The sequence below is a fragment of the Parasteatoda tepidariorum genome, chromosome 7, assembly GCF_043381705.1.
Source record: "Parasteatoda tepidariorum isolate YZ-2023 chromosome 7, CAS_Ptep_4.0, whole genome shotgun sequence".
In the NCBI taxonomy this organism is placed as follows: domain Eukaryota; kingdom Metazoa; phylum Arthropoda; class Arachnida; order Araneae; family Theridiidae; genus Parasteatoda; species Parasteatoda tepidariorum.
In genome coordinates, this window is record NC_092210.1 from 30,913,993 (window position 1) to 30,928,607 (window position 14,615).

Genomic DNA, 14,615 nt, shown 5'->3' on the forward strand with positions numbered 1-14,615 from the left:
AACCATCTCCTAAGTTATAAAATAATTCTTTAAGTATTTCTTGAGAAATTTAAAAAAATGCCAACATCTGAATAAGTCTTTTCCATTTTTATGAAGAGTATATATATGATTAGATCTAGATTTTGATTATCCTAATTTGCTTTCCCCCCAATTACTTCAAATAATCGTGGTTTTAAAATAATAATAATTTATCTTTTTAGTTTTATCCACCCAGCATAAATTAAAATAAATACGTCTAACAGCGAATAAAACTAAAGTTTTACATAGTTGAAAGCGAAACTTAATTTCGATCCTATAACCTTGATTATTAAATCACGTTGTTCCTGTGTTATGAGATTGCACCACTAATTCACTGACAATGCGTAGGGGAATTTCCTCCGGTGAAATAAATAAAATGGGGGTGGGAGTGCTGAAGAAGACACTAAGCAGTTATCTGGATCTCAGTATATTACAATACTGAAGGTACAACACTCATCATGAAATCAAATCTGTTATTAGTTTTTGCCTTCATTGGTAAGAAAATTATTATCATGTTATCTTTCTAAATTTACATTTATATATATATATATTTACATTTTACATTTACATTTTACATTTATATATATATATATTATAATTTACATTTATATATATATATATATATATATAGGTTNTCTATCTATCTATCTATCTATCTATCTATCTATCTATATATATATATATATATATATTATATTTAGTCTTTCCAAACTTTTAAGTGCACTGTTCAAAATTCCAATTCAAAGTATGGTAAAAAGTACCGGCATTATCTGGCATTACAGTAAAATATTATATCGTAATTTTTAAAGTAATATTTGATTACTTAGAGAAATTCAGTGGTTTTAAAGAAATTATTACTGTAAAAATTACGGTATATCAGACTTTTTTTTGTTCCGTAACATGTTTCTGTAAAAATTTGCTTTATGGTACCATAAAGCCCAATTTTGATACTTTTCATAGTAATTTGGTACGAAATTTTTTTACAGTGTGCTAAATGTAAAGTCATTACAAAATGAGAGAAATACAAATAGAAATTATAATACTATTATTATTTCTGTTTTACAATAACTAAGAATTATTGGTTTTCCAAAATACTGAAAATTTGGAAATAATATTTTCCAAAAATATCCATCTCTTACATATAAATTTAATTTAGATCTGTGGAAACTGGGATTTTATTAATTTATGTAGTAATTAAGCTTTTGAGATAAATTAAGCAAGTAAAAAAAAATATTAAAAACGAAACCTTTTTATTAATACTTTTTTGATTGAAACTTAAAGCAAATGTGATGCATAACAATAAATATATACACACATGTACTTACTATTTTTATTATTCTACATGTTTTGAAATGCTGTATTTTATTTGTCCAGGAAACAAATTCATAAAAAATTATGGCTTTTTCTCATGATTTTAAATCCTGCACTTAATTCTTTCCTGAGTATCAAAAAAAAATTTACTTTGGCTTTGTCTCCATTAACACTAGTTAATGTTTTTGATTCAAATTAAAACCTTATTTATAAAATCTTCAAGAAAACTGAATAAAAATTAACAATACCCAAATGTAATAGAAACATATAATTAGTATTAACGAATTTATTTTATTTTCACTTGTCATTAGAAAATCTGTAAAAAGATTTTGGAATTTGTCTAATATTTTTTTTCTTCTTAAATTGAGCAGTTTTAATTTTCCAAACTTTTTTTAAAGATAACAAAATAAGATAAGTAGAATTATTTTTACTTAAAATAAAAAAAAATATTGTGTTGAAGAATGATATTTTAAGTCAAATCAAAAATTGTACACATCATCTGCTTTATATTTTGAGTTTCTTAAAAATATCTCATAAAAATTTGTGTTTTTTTCAAAACTAAGCAATCTTTTTTTAAATTTTTTTTTATCAAAATTCTTTTTATTAATAGCCGAAAAAGATAAGCAGGGACATTAATGAGACCAAAAAATTAAACATTGAAGTATATACTTAAAGTAACATCAAAAATTGTTTTTAATTCTGAATTTTCAACGAAATTTAATTTTAAATTTTGTTTTTTTTACATGCTTATGGTATAGTACATTAGTCCAAAAAAATTCAAAGCAATTCACTCAATTTCAAAATAGTTTCAAAGATAATTTCTTGAACTTACTTTATACAGCTGGTAGAACACAACTACTTTACACAGCTATTTTGGCTGTACTGGGAGAAATTATTGAGAATGTAAATAATCTGTAATGTCGCAAAATATATATAAAATCACAAATGAGAACATAAAGGGTTACTAGAATTTAGTGATTCTAGAAGGTTAGTGATTCTAGAATTTATTATTTAAAGCTTTGAAAAGTTGAAATTCATTTTTATTACATTCAAAATTGCATTTTATTACTTCAAAAGCTTATATTATTTTACAATTACGTGAAAAACATTTTAAATACTTTTTTTCATAAAATAATTAAAAATACGCATAAAATGATTCAAATCTCTACTAATCTCTATAATAGAAATCTATAATACTATCAATAATAGAGATGCATACTAATCTATATTTTTAAATAGCAAACATAAACAATACCAGAAATCCATTTTACATATTTTATTGATCGAAGAGGAGGAATCAAAAAAGATGTTTTCTCGCCTAAATGCAAATATTGATAATTTAATTAATAAAGAAAAAATATCTTTAGTCTTACATAAAAAAATAAATATCCATCTCTTATAACTTTTAATCTTTTGAGTGAATTTTTGTGTAAATTGCAATGCTAATGGATTAAATGTTCTAAGAGTATTAGACCCTTGTATTTAATGAACAGTTAGTGCTGGTGTTTAAGATTGAATTTTAGAAAAGGTTAAAAAATTTTTTTGGTTTTAAGATAAGTAATGAAAAGAGATTTTTTTTTCTTAACTATATAGCTAAGTTTTATTTCCTTGCTCCAATCGATGTTATGGAATTTAATAAAATTAACAATTAAAAAGAGAAATTTTAGGGTCTGTTGAATGGCAACAGAATGAAAAAATAAAAAAATGAAAAAAAAGAAATTTCAAATAGTTAAAATAACACTTAAAGAAATTTCAAGCGAAAGAACTTTCTAAAGCTATCAATATTTCAAAAAAATGAATATTTTCTTCGATTCTTATAAATTGTAAAACTTTTTTACAAATTTACGACGCATTTTTAATTTTTTTCAGCCTGTCGATTGAGCATCTTTGCGAAATTAATTTGAATTTTCGATTCATTGAAAGCTTAAGGCAGAAAATCTGCATTAAGTCATTTTTCAAAAGCCATAAATATTTTGACTGCAAAAAAGCATCGGCAAAAAGTTGAGAAACATAAAGTTAAAATTTTGCATTAGGAAAAACTTTTTACGAGTGTTTTCTTATGTTAACTTTTATTTACCGTATATTATTCAGTAAGGAATATACTAATTCGGGAGTCAGTAAGGAATATACCAATGATGCATTAACAGACCTTTTTCGATGTACCTTTTCTCAGCATCTGAACAAGATATTCAGTTTTTTTTATAGACTATTTATATATACTTGTTTATACTGTGATAACTGTTAATACATATCTTAGTCAGATTTTTCTTTTCAAATTTATGAACTGAGAATTTTTTGAAAAGTTTCATCATTTTTGAGCAAAATCTTTCAAAACTCAATAAGTATTCCTTTTAACTCTGAAAAATATCTCAATCTATGATATAATCTCAAATATTCTCAAAAGAATTTGAAGTGATATCATAAGTAGTTTCTTAGAGAAGGTACATCGAAAAAGGTCCGTTTTGGCATTATTTATGAATGCATTACTCTTAAAGGTTTTTTGTAATTTGAATGTAACAAGCTGACAATACTCTAGAAGTCTAGAAACTATAAAAATACTTTGACAATTTTCGTACACTAATGCAATATAACTTTTACTTCAGAAAGAAGAGTTATCAAAATTTTTAAAGAGCGTAATAGTAATTGAGAAAATTAAGAGCTGTGTAATTTGTTAGCCACATCATTTTAGAAGGATTTTAGCTCACAATTTCTTATTATATTATAAATAGTAAGATTATGAGTTATAATGCTATCAGTTATAAGGTTATTCTACTATCTTTAAAATTAATCAGTTTTGTGTTTACATTACGAAAAGAATTATACCTTTAGTGTTTTTTTTAATTAAGTCGTTCTTTATTTGACAATTGTAATTTGAAAATACAGTGTACGTTCTTTAAAAATAATGCTCTCTCTCCAAGTTTTCTGTAAATATATACAAATATTACAAGAGCAAAATGAAAAGTTTAAAAACTAATAATCAGGACAAAAATCGCATGGTACTGTGTCACCAACCTTATAATTTAAAAAACTATTGAAGATCAATTTCGTGGTTTAAGTCTCTTTAGTCACTTATTAGCATTCATTCTTCTAAAATAAATATTAAAATTATTAACATTTCTCTAGTTTGGGGCAAAACTCAAGCAAATGACCGCTGCAGTGAATCTAGAATCACAAGAGGAACTCACTCTTGTTTTAGAAATTTTATGGCTAATTTTAGGATAGGTAGAGAAGAAGAAGAGTGTGGGTAAGTTCATTTGTTTAATTTTTTTATTATAAATAATAATAATAATAATAATAAGTTGTTTAAAAAAAATCTTGTGAAACACAATATAGTAAATCAATTTCGTAATATTTACTGTATTGATTCATTTTTTAACAATTTTGAAATATTATATATATATATATATATATATATATTAGGGTGAAGGTTGTTGGTATTGATGGGAATGTATAATCTTTAAAATTATGTAAGGATGTATGAATGAAGGATAACATCTATAAACGGCTTTCTATCCATATTTGCAGGCACTGATTCTTAAATAAGTTACCCTATGAATGATGGAATGGAAATGAATGATTATTTCCTTTTTTAGTCTGTTAATTAAATTACTACGTTTACCAATTTTTTTGTTATAAATTTAATTGTATTTTCTCCTTATTTTGGGTTTTTTTTTAAATTAATTTTTGAATAATAATTTTTTTACTAGTTTTTTCTCATAGATGGCAGCACTAATATGTTTCTTGCTTAATTTTTTCCCAACCAAATATATTTTTTAATTTTTTTTTTATTCGATTCAAGCTATAAGCACAACTTAAATATTTTACCTCTTCGTGAATTTTGTTAACTGTTTAATTATTTTACTTATAAACCTAAACCGCATTTTGCTACACGCAGGTAAGTTTGATTACTGCTTTCTTTTATTTCATGCTCTTTTTCAGCAAAAATTTTTTTGGCGATAACGACACATATTAAGAATAAAATTTATCTTAGGAAAAATATTCTTTATTCAGAAATATCGCATTAAATTATACCAATGGATAGGTCTTGAAGGTACACCCGGTGGCTGAGTGGTAGCGCTTCGCGCTGCCGTGCCACAGGTCCTTGGTTCGATCCTTGGGCCGGGCAAGGCCGACTCAGCCTTTCATCCCTTCAGTGGGTCGGTAAAATGAGTACCAAGCATGCTTGGGAACTAACACTGGGGGTTCCGCGTTCGGCTGACCACCTGACCGGAACATATGCTCCTGCACCCCAGAGCCCAAGGTCAAGAAAACTGAGATGGGCACAGTCGGCCTTGGCCCTCTTAATGGGCTGTCGCGCCACTGAGTTAGTTAGTTAGTTAGTATTTAAAAATCTGAAGAAAGAAAATTAGTTAACTGCGCAAGATATTAGTATTTAAAGTAGTTCTNTATATATATATATATATAGAAGAACATCTGTACCAGTCAATGTACCGGTTAAACGCATATTGGCACTTAACCTTAAAAAGTCATTATGCAGTTTAACATCCAAGCATTGTAAAACTAAGACGGATAAACAAAATTTTATTTTAAAATGTACTGACATAATTTTTATTGAAACACATTTTATAGTAGGGAATTGAAGACATTAGAAGATTGTCTAGCTCCAGTCGTTGATGAGTGCACCCTTGATGATGAACACAGATTTGCAGTTCGCATAAAGATTAAGGAATTAAAAGCTAAAATTAGAGGCACTTGTTCAAATAAGGGTAAGAATTTAAGAGATTTGTTTTTTAGCCAAAAGAAACAAACTTAGCTATTTTATTTCTCTTAGGTTGATTCCATCAAGAGATGGAGTCAAAGAGGGAAATAATTTGTATTATGGAATAATAAGATATCATGCAATTGAATACCTGCAAGTGACGTCAACATAGGCACATCGTAGTATTTCTACTGCCCCTAAATCAGAGAGACTGACTCGTCCGCCATTTTGGGTCAAAATCTTTCACCAATGTGGAGGAGCTGCAGGATTTGGCAATTTATCGCTACAAGCGATAATAACCTTAACAACTACCTTAACCTTAATGATTACCTTATGATTTTCTTCATGAAGTTTTCTACTGAAATTTCTACTTTTTCCAGTCAACTGCGGAAATATTTCTCGCAAGTTAGGCCTACTCTACCTTCTCGACATAGTGAACCTCCCATTTTTGTGACGAAAGGTCTTGAAACCTTTTGCAGTGCTTTCAAGAAAAAAGGATTACTTCACACAATCGATAAATGGAAAATCCCGAAGCATCTCCATTAATCGTTTGAATTAATGCTTCACAGAACAGTCTGCAGACTTAAAGAACATCGCCTCTTCTTTTAGTTCAATACCTACAGTTAGAGCACCTTCAGCCATTTTTAAAATGGATGCTTCAAATGTTAAGAAGAAAAATGTTAAGTTTTTTGACGAACTGCTTAAGATGGCTTTTCTAACAAGATATCGGGTGTTGGGAGATCCATTAAAGTTCCATTTAAATTTCTCTATTCGTTCGAATGAGGTTCTCACTGGAAGGAAGTAGTGAAGCGACGTGACGTCAAACGCATATCCTGCATTTTTTAATTTATTTTAAGTAAAAGTAGTCGTAGTAAGAATCTGTAGAAAATGTTAATTGAGAAGAAAAAAATTCAGTTTGAATAAAAAAACTGTGTTGATAAACCATCAAATACAATGTCTATATTCACTTTCCGTCGATTCTCTGGGGTTTTTTTTCCGCTCCAATTTTCTTTGCTTTTTCCTCATAATCCTACCGGTGTGAATAAATTCATGTCAACTCGTGATGGGCTAACACCTCGTAGAAAACAGCAGGCCCCAGCACTGGTTACCATAAATGAGACAGTCGATATTTTAGTAGTTCAAACGTAATGACATCTTTCGTAAATCCCACCACTGCGCAGCTTAGTACCCCGAACGTAACGACATCTATCTTATTTTTCATCTACTGCGCAGTTTAACTTCGTTTCGTCGGACTACTAAATTGATCCGTCTTCCTTTTTCTAGGAGGTGTTGGATGGTCCAACTTTAGTTCAACCCACGCCAACTTTTTGTTTACCCCAACATTTAAACATTTCTGTTACAATCAAGTTAAGCCTTGTTTGAACCTATAATTGAAGTCTTTGCAAAGTCACACTCACTGTAAAACATTTTCTATATCTCAATACCAAATATAGTTTCAAATACCTGCAAATATAGTTTCAAATATAGTTTCAAATAAACGAATGCAAGGATAGTTTTAGTGTCGTAAACACCACAAACATTATACTATAGTAAACAATTCATTGTGGCCATCAGACGAATTTTAAACGTTGCCGAAATTGGCGTTAAAGAAAAATTGGCATTTTTTGTTGGTTTTGGAATATCAATCATCGATTATCAAATACCGAGTAATGCAATTGAAACAATCTTGCCGCAATTGTTGAAGTTGTTTTCGTTTTTCTCGGAGGTGCAGATTTGTAACATACCCCTTTTTAACATTGACAGCTTCTATTCATGAATAGTACAAATTCACTGGAGCGGTGCCTTAACTGCACCTCTACTCTTTAATGTTTATATGAATGCTTGATTATATGAACTTGAAATAAATTATTCATTCCCACAATTAATGAAGTTTTTCAACATAGAATTTGGAGAGTTATTGCACCATGGTTTTTCAGTGTATTAGATGAAACTTCTTTATTCTATGCATTTTAATTCAAAATAATATTATTTTTACCAGGTGTTCAGTAAAAAAAATATATATATCAATAATGAACGAATCTAGATTTTTAATTTCTTTATATTCTGATTTAGTTCAAAAATTTTTACGGTTAAAATATTTCTTCAATAACTTTAAATGCTAAAGTATTCAAGTAATTTAATAAAAGTAAAAATTTATTAAACTGGAACAAAAAACTACCTGTACAATAAATGCTTGGAAAAAATAAACTATCAAGGTTCAAATTTCAGATATCAGCAATAATTCTGTTTCTTCTTTCTTTTTTTTAGTATTATTATATTACCTTTATTATTAAAGAGACAAATCTTTAAAAATGTTACCTACTTTAAAAACTATCTATTTTAAAGCTCCTAAATATCATTTTTGATTGCAAATCATAGTTGAAAAAGTGTTAGCTTTAATTTTTTGTTCATCAAATAATTAAGCTTAACTTCATTCAAGGATCAACTAATTTAAAATTAAATGAGGAAACTTATTTATATCAAGTAGTATCACTATTTCCCTTATAATAAATGAATTTCCTGTAGCAAAAAGAAAAAAAAAGAATGTAATTTTAAAAAAAATTAAAAGAGCAATGCTGAATGAAAAAATATTTGCTATATATTATTATATTGCCCTTATAATAAATGAATTTCCTGTAGCAAAAAGAAAAAAAAAGAATGCAATTTTGAAAAAAATTAAAAGAGCAATGTTGAATGAAAAATATTTGCTATGCTTTGTTTTGCAGCTACTGAACTCTTAACTAAATATTCAAAACAAATATTTTTGTTTGTGCTTCTATTATTTGGATTATCATTAAACTTCTTAGCTGGGGCTAGAGAGATGAGAAATTTTTAAACATTAACTTTGTGGTTTACCCCTTCCAATTATGAAAAAAAAAATCTTTAAAAATGATAGTTTCCCTCGTTTTCCCCCGCAGGTTTATAACTTATTTTATTTTATAATTATATTATTTTTTAACTGTCGTTGAACAACTGACCCAATTTTTTGAGTTAACGACTACTAATGTTCAACTCCGTAGCCTTATAATTTGGAACTCAATCCAAAAGACAAGAGATCTCCTAGATCAAGTATTAGGAGAAATTTTGCGTTCGTGGAGAACTTTTTGATGGAAATAACCCATATCTGCGTTACAAGGAGAGGAAAACTACAAAAAAGCTCCCATACTTAGCCCAACGGCAAGGGGATTCTAATCCATGATCCATCTACCACTGAGACGTCTATTTAGAACTACTTAAATTAGCAACCAAACAAAATGAATTTAAATAAAATACGATTCACTACAAAATGAAGAAAATTGTGATCACCGCACGGCGATTACCGGTTACCCATTGACAAAATGGTTGTCTATTTTTGTTTCGCTTTGTTTTTGGAAAAGAAACTTTATTGTGTTTTCATCTTGGGCATCTTCACCGGTTAATCCTGAACTACTCGGTATACAATTTCACAAGCATATTTAAATGCAGCTCAGACGCATTCTGTGTAAATTCTTTTGATGACTGAATAGATATTGAACAGCCAATCGAGACCAATATTAACATTTTCGTATTGCTGCAATGCTGTTTGATTTAGATTGTAAGCAGCATAATACACCCCTTTCGGATTCACAAGTTCATACATGAAATATGATTCGAAAGCTAGGTTTCCTTTCACTCTTAAATGAATAGTGAATGAATCATTTATATTGCATGGAAGACATTCTACGGTCTTGTGCAAGTTATTGGGTATGTTGACAATGGATCCTTTGTTGACAATGGATCTCTAACTGGGTATCAACTCCCAATCCTCATATTTGCATGAAAGGGGTTTGGAGAATCACCATTCGCTCTTCGGAAGGGTTTAATTCTCTCAACTTTTGTGAGGGACAGGCTTCATGCTTTGCGTTTGCGAACGGAATCCTTTCGTTTTTCCGTTTGCGTGTAACGCTAAAGGTTTTCCCGTCTACGCTCTTTGGCTTTGGCTTTTTCAGCCTCGGTAAGTTTAGGCCTTGCAATCGTTTTTTTCTTGCTTCAACTCTAACTTTTGAGATGGTATCAATTAGTTTGGACCCTCTTTACGTGTGATATTCACCTGAATTTGTATTGAAAACGATCCAGTTTGAACTGTAGGTTAGAATTTCTAATTCTTAATTGAATCAATAAAAACAAAAATATCGTTCAAATAATGAAATTCTCTTTTATTCACAACTCAAGAAGTATTTATGTGATCTCTCTGGTCCCATACCTCGAAAAATAAACTCACCAACTTAATGCGTAACAAAATTAATAGCGAAAAAGAATTCTAAAAAGAAAAAAGTGCGTGGTGTCCCTCCGCGCGGAAGAAGTTAAACTTCGTAACCTGCGACGTTAGTTGTAGAAGAATCAGCAGTCGTAGAAGGATCACAAGTTCTATTCAACGATTCTTTTTCCTGCTCCCTATTAAATTATATGTGTATCAAAACAAACTAAAAAAATATTTACACAAAAACAAAAGTTCTATGACTTTTATTATTTTTATGTTAGTGATAACCAAAACAATATGGAAATGAATGAGGGAAAACTGGATCCTACCACGTGATTTTCCGGCCAATAAAAATGTAGCATTAAACGTTTAACGCTTCCTTGTTGGAAGTCGCATAAGAAGTATAACTTCAAAATTATCAAACAACAACGGTCGCCATAGCAACGCATGCGCATCGTTTATTAGTGCTCTTGATTATTGTAGTTGAAAAGTGAGGACGCCACGAAGTCCAAACCGAGACACATTTTGCCAATGGGTAATAAGTACTTAACGATGTGTAACGATCAAATTATTTAATTTTTCGTGTTAAATATTTTTAAAATAATTAATGGACTTTCTTTGGTTAATATGTTTACAACTAGTTTATGAAGCTTTGGTTTCGCTGAAAAAAGGCAATCATTAATAATTTTTTTCGGTAATGGAACATACCCGAAAAAAATTGAGAACAGGTGGTCCAGATCACATTTAAAAAACCCATAATATTTCGTGATAAATATGATTGCTTCTTAACTAAGACAAAAACTCGTTATTAAATCGTATGTTATTGAACTGTGCAATCTGTTAGTATTCCCTTAGGCTTGTTTGAAAATGTGCTATCTTTCATGTAGCTTTAGCTACAACAGAACCAAGTAGTCTGCTGTGCAGTCCTAAAATAGTTGAATGGAGAGCAACCAATTGTTATACAGGTCTCCTCAAATTAATTGGGCAGGATCATGACACTTTATTACCTCAAGTTTGTGGGTAAGTTAATTGATTAGTTTAATTTTAAAAAAATACTGCTTTAAAAGCATGAAACATTTTGTCTTCCCTGCTTTTTTGGCACATTTACAACTACGTTTGCAAAAATAAATTAAAGACAAACCAAATCTATGTAAAAAAGAATGTTTGCATGTATGTCTGTATATCTGTACCTTATACAAAACAGCAAATCCATCGATTTGCAGCGTGGTGTATATACAAACGCATGGTGGACCAAACTTTTTACTTGAAAACTCCCTCCGATCAACAGTTAGCATGATTCCACAGGATTTGATTAATATTTTATAACATGAGTACTTTGCAAAATTGGAGCTCTAATTAATCAAAAATTGGTTGTACGTTCTTATGAACTATTTATTATAGGATTTCTATCTTAGGTTATTGTGATGCCACAATTGGTATTACATATTTCCTACCTTTTAAAATATCTTTAATTACTTAAACTTATTTTTCTAATCATATTAATCGAATTATATTTAAATTAAATCATTAAGTAAATCTTTATAAAAGCGAGCATAAAATATTTTATTCTTTTCTTATCGATCAATGTAACGGCTAATTTTTTATTTCAATACTAATGTAGACTCCTTAATTCACTGCCACGCCTGATCGAAAACAAAAATCTATTTATAACTCTTTATTATTAATTTCTTACTGCAAATATGTTTCAGTTACATGGTTATAATAATTCTCACAGTCTTGTTGGCGATCCGCAATCGCCAGGGTATTTTCACACCTAATATTGATTATCCGGGTTGGCTTTATTTTGGATCTGTTATATTTCGATAATTCGCCAATTTGAGATCTCCGCTTCATGCTCGTGTGTCCGTTAGGAATAAATTCATTCACTTGCAATTTTAAATTTGGGGCGACTGGGGGTGCCCCTGCTGTCCTCCCAATCCCATCCGTTAAAATAGCATTCATGCTATCAAAAACTCTCGATGTGGGAGAGTGTTTAGTATTGATCTCTTGGGGAAATTACTTTTCCTTATGATTTGTATATTTTGGATATGGCCATTTTTTTAAGTATACTAATTCTTACTTTAATAAATCAATTTTTTACTTAAGCAATTTTAGTTATTTTCCTGGAGTTAAATATTGCAACAACCATACGGCGATAACCGGCATCGTAGTTATCACCAATTAAATAAACGTTCATAATTACGTATGAGAACGCCGTCTCCGAATTCGTATTTTAAAAGGTACATGAGGTTATGTGCTTCTTATATTGATGCTCACGTTTAAACTAATTCATTTAATTAGATTAATAACAGATTAAATTAAATTAAATTAATTAGATCAATAATGGATTAAATTAAGTTAAACTAATTAGATCAGTAATAGATTAAATTAAATTACATTAATTAGATCAATAATAGATTAAATTAAATTAAATTAATTAGATCAAAATAAAGATAACCATATTACTGAATCTTATCCATTTTTTGAAAGGGTGGCTTTCTGAAAATATGATTCGCCTTATTTGATAACATAAAGTCATTGGGAAGTTCTTAAGTAGGGGATAGATATTTGAGAACATTGTTGATTATAGCAATTTATAATTATCAGAAGTGACAGCAAACAGTGTTATACCAAATGATACTGAAAATTTTTGGAGGGATAAACGTCTGAAAACGAGTTTTGCTTAATCTGATAACATAAAGTCATCGAAAAAGGCGACAAATAATAAAATTAAAATTAATTGGATTATTTTAGCCGTTTTGAATGGAAATTATATGATATTGTTGAAAAGCGTGATTAACGGACCGGTCGTCTGGCGTCGAGGTTTCACGGGGGGAGGCGTAGCTGAAAAAGACAACCAACATTTTTAAATTTAATGAAGTTTATAAAAATATCAAACATTGATGTACTTGTTTTGGCTATATGGGAAAGCAAAATGTGAGTTTAAAGTATTCTGCTTACATATTTGCATTCATTAAATATAATATTTTTACAAGTTTTAAAAATCTGTCAAATGCGACTTTTGTTCTTAAAATTTTCAACAATAATTGTCTGTTGTTATTCGTAGTTCGCGAGGATAAAAAAAAAATTATAATTTTATCTTGTTATTTAAGTAGTAAAAGAACCAATGCAAAATGTTTTTTTTATGATTTTATTATTTAAAGGACAACAAAAAGCACTGATCACTATAAAAATACTTTCCAATAACTTTTTTTTTAACGTTTAGCCATTTTTTTCCAATCCAGATGTTACGTACGTGAACGTGAGAAAAGCTAATTAAAATTACAAAATCCCTCAATTGAATAGAATGTAGTAAACAGCATGTGAGCCACGTAGAATTACGGGCTTTAAGAACTTCTTATTAATTTGTAAATTTTTAAGTTTAGAAATTAGTTACAAGACAATAAGACTATTGGGTAAAATTCATGTTTCATTTAATTTAATTATTTTTTAAATCTTTTTATTAAAAATGATTCATTTATGTACTTACTTTCTTGTAATTAAATTACATTTTTTTAAATAGCGTTCCACTTTAGCTCTTTAGAATCACATACATTTACGTTTAAATCTTTTTTAACTAGTGAGTGTAAGAAATTAGCTCTAAGTAATACTTGCACAAAAATAATTTAATAAGCCTTGTTTAACTTTTGGTAGAATGAAACATTCGACTACATTTCGCCCCTGAGCAAAGTAATGCGAAAACAACACTTATACAAGGAGGCTAGACAGCTAGAACAACTTTTGGCGACAATTTTGTTAGGCGTTGAAGACACGCAACTATTTGAAATTGTGGCCAACGCATCTCTAGTAAATTCTGTTAGCTTGTGTTAAGACATCATAAAAATAATGATTACATGAGTTGAATAACTATATTAACTAACATTCAAAATAGGAAAAAATATCTATATATATATTTCTCTTACACGGCGATAAAAAAAAGGCCTCATTACAACTCCCCGAATGGCAACACTAGAAAATTGACCAATCATTGCCGCTAAAAATGTCACATGCCAAATCTAGCTTAGATGGCTCAACATATAGCGCTTTTAAAAACGGAAACTGAAATAACCAGAGAGAGCATAAGCTAGGCAGAAGAGAGAAGTCGAATTTATTTGTTTTACTAGAATTTATTTGTTTATGCAGGTTTTTCCATTGCAATTCACTTATTTCAATTTTTAATAAACTTAATTATAGCCAAAATTTTAACCTTTTTAAAGAGATATCAGTTTTAGAAATTTTATCTTAAGATTTTATACTATAGCACATTTCTAATAGGTTTAACGAATTACATGTCATTTATTTGAATTCAAATTTATTTTAATGACTTAGTATTTACTAAAAAGATGT

At 29.1% G+C, this 14,615-nt stretch overlaps 1 protein-coding gene across 2 annotated transcripts; it reads left to right on the forward strand.

Annotated features, from left to right (window-relative positions):
- Positions 1 to 356: 356 nt before the first annotated feature.
- Positions 357 to 11,317, forward strand: LOC139426004 (uncharacterized). Of its 2 annotated transcripts, none has more exons than XM_071183240.1 (4): positions 357 to 513; positions 4,453 to 4,573; positions 5,923 to 6,056; positions 11,156 to 11,317. In XM_071183240.1, the coding sequence occupies exons 1-4, from the start codon at positions 477 to 479 to the stop codon at positions 11,290 to 11,292; spliced, it is 429 nt and encodes a 142-aa protein (XP_071039341.1). In that variant the 5' UTR covers positions 357 to 476; the 3' UTR covers positions 11,293 to 11,317. The 2 variants fall into 2 exon arrangements, with proteins under 2 accessions (XP_071039341.1, XP_071039340.1); XM_071183239.1 differs by having other exon boundaries at positions 5,920 to 6,056; positions 11,156 to 11,316.
- Positions 11,318 to 14,615: the final 3,298 nt, after the last annotated feature.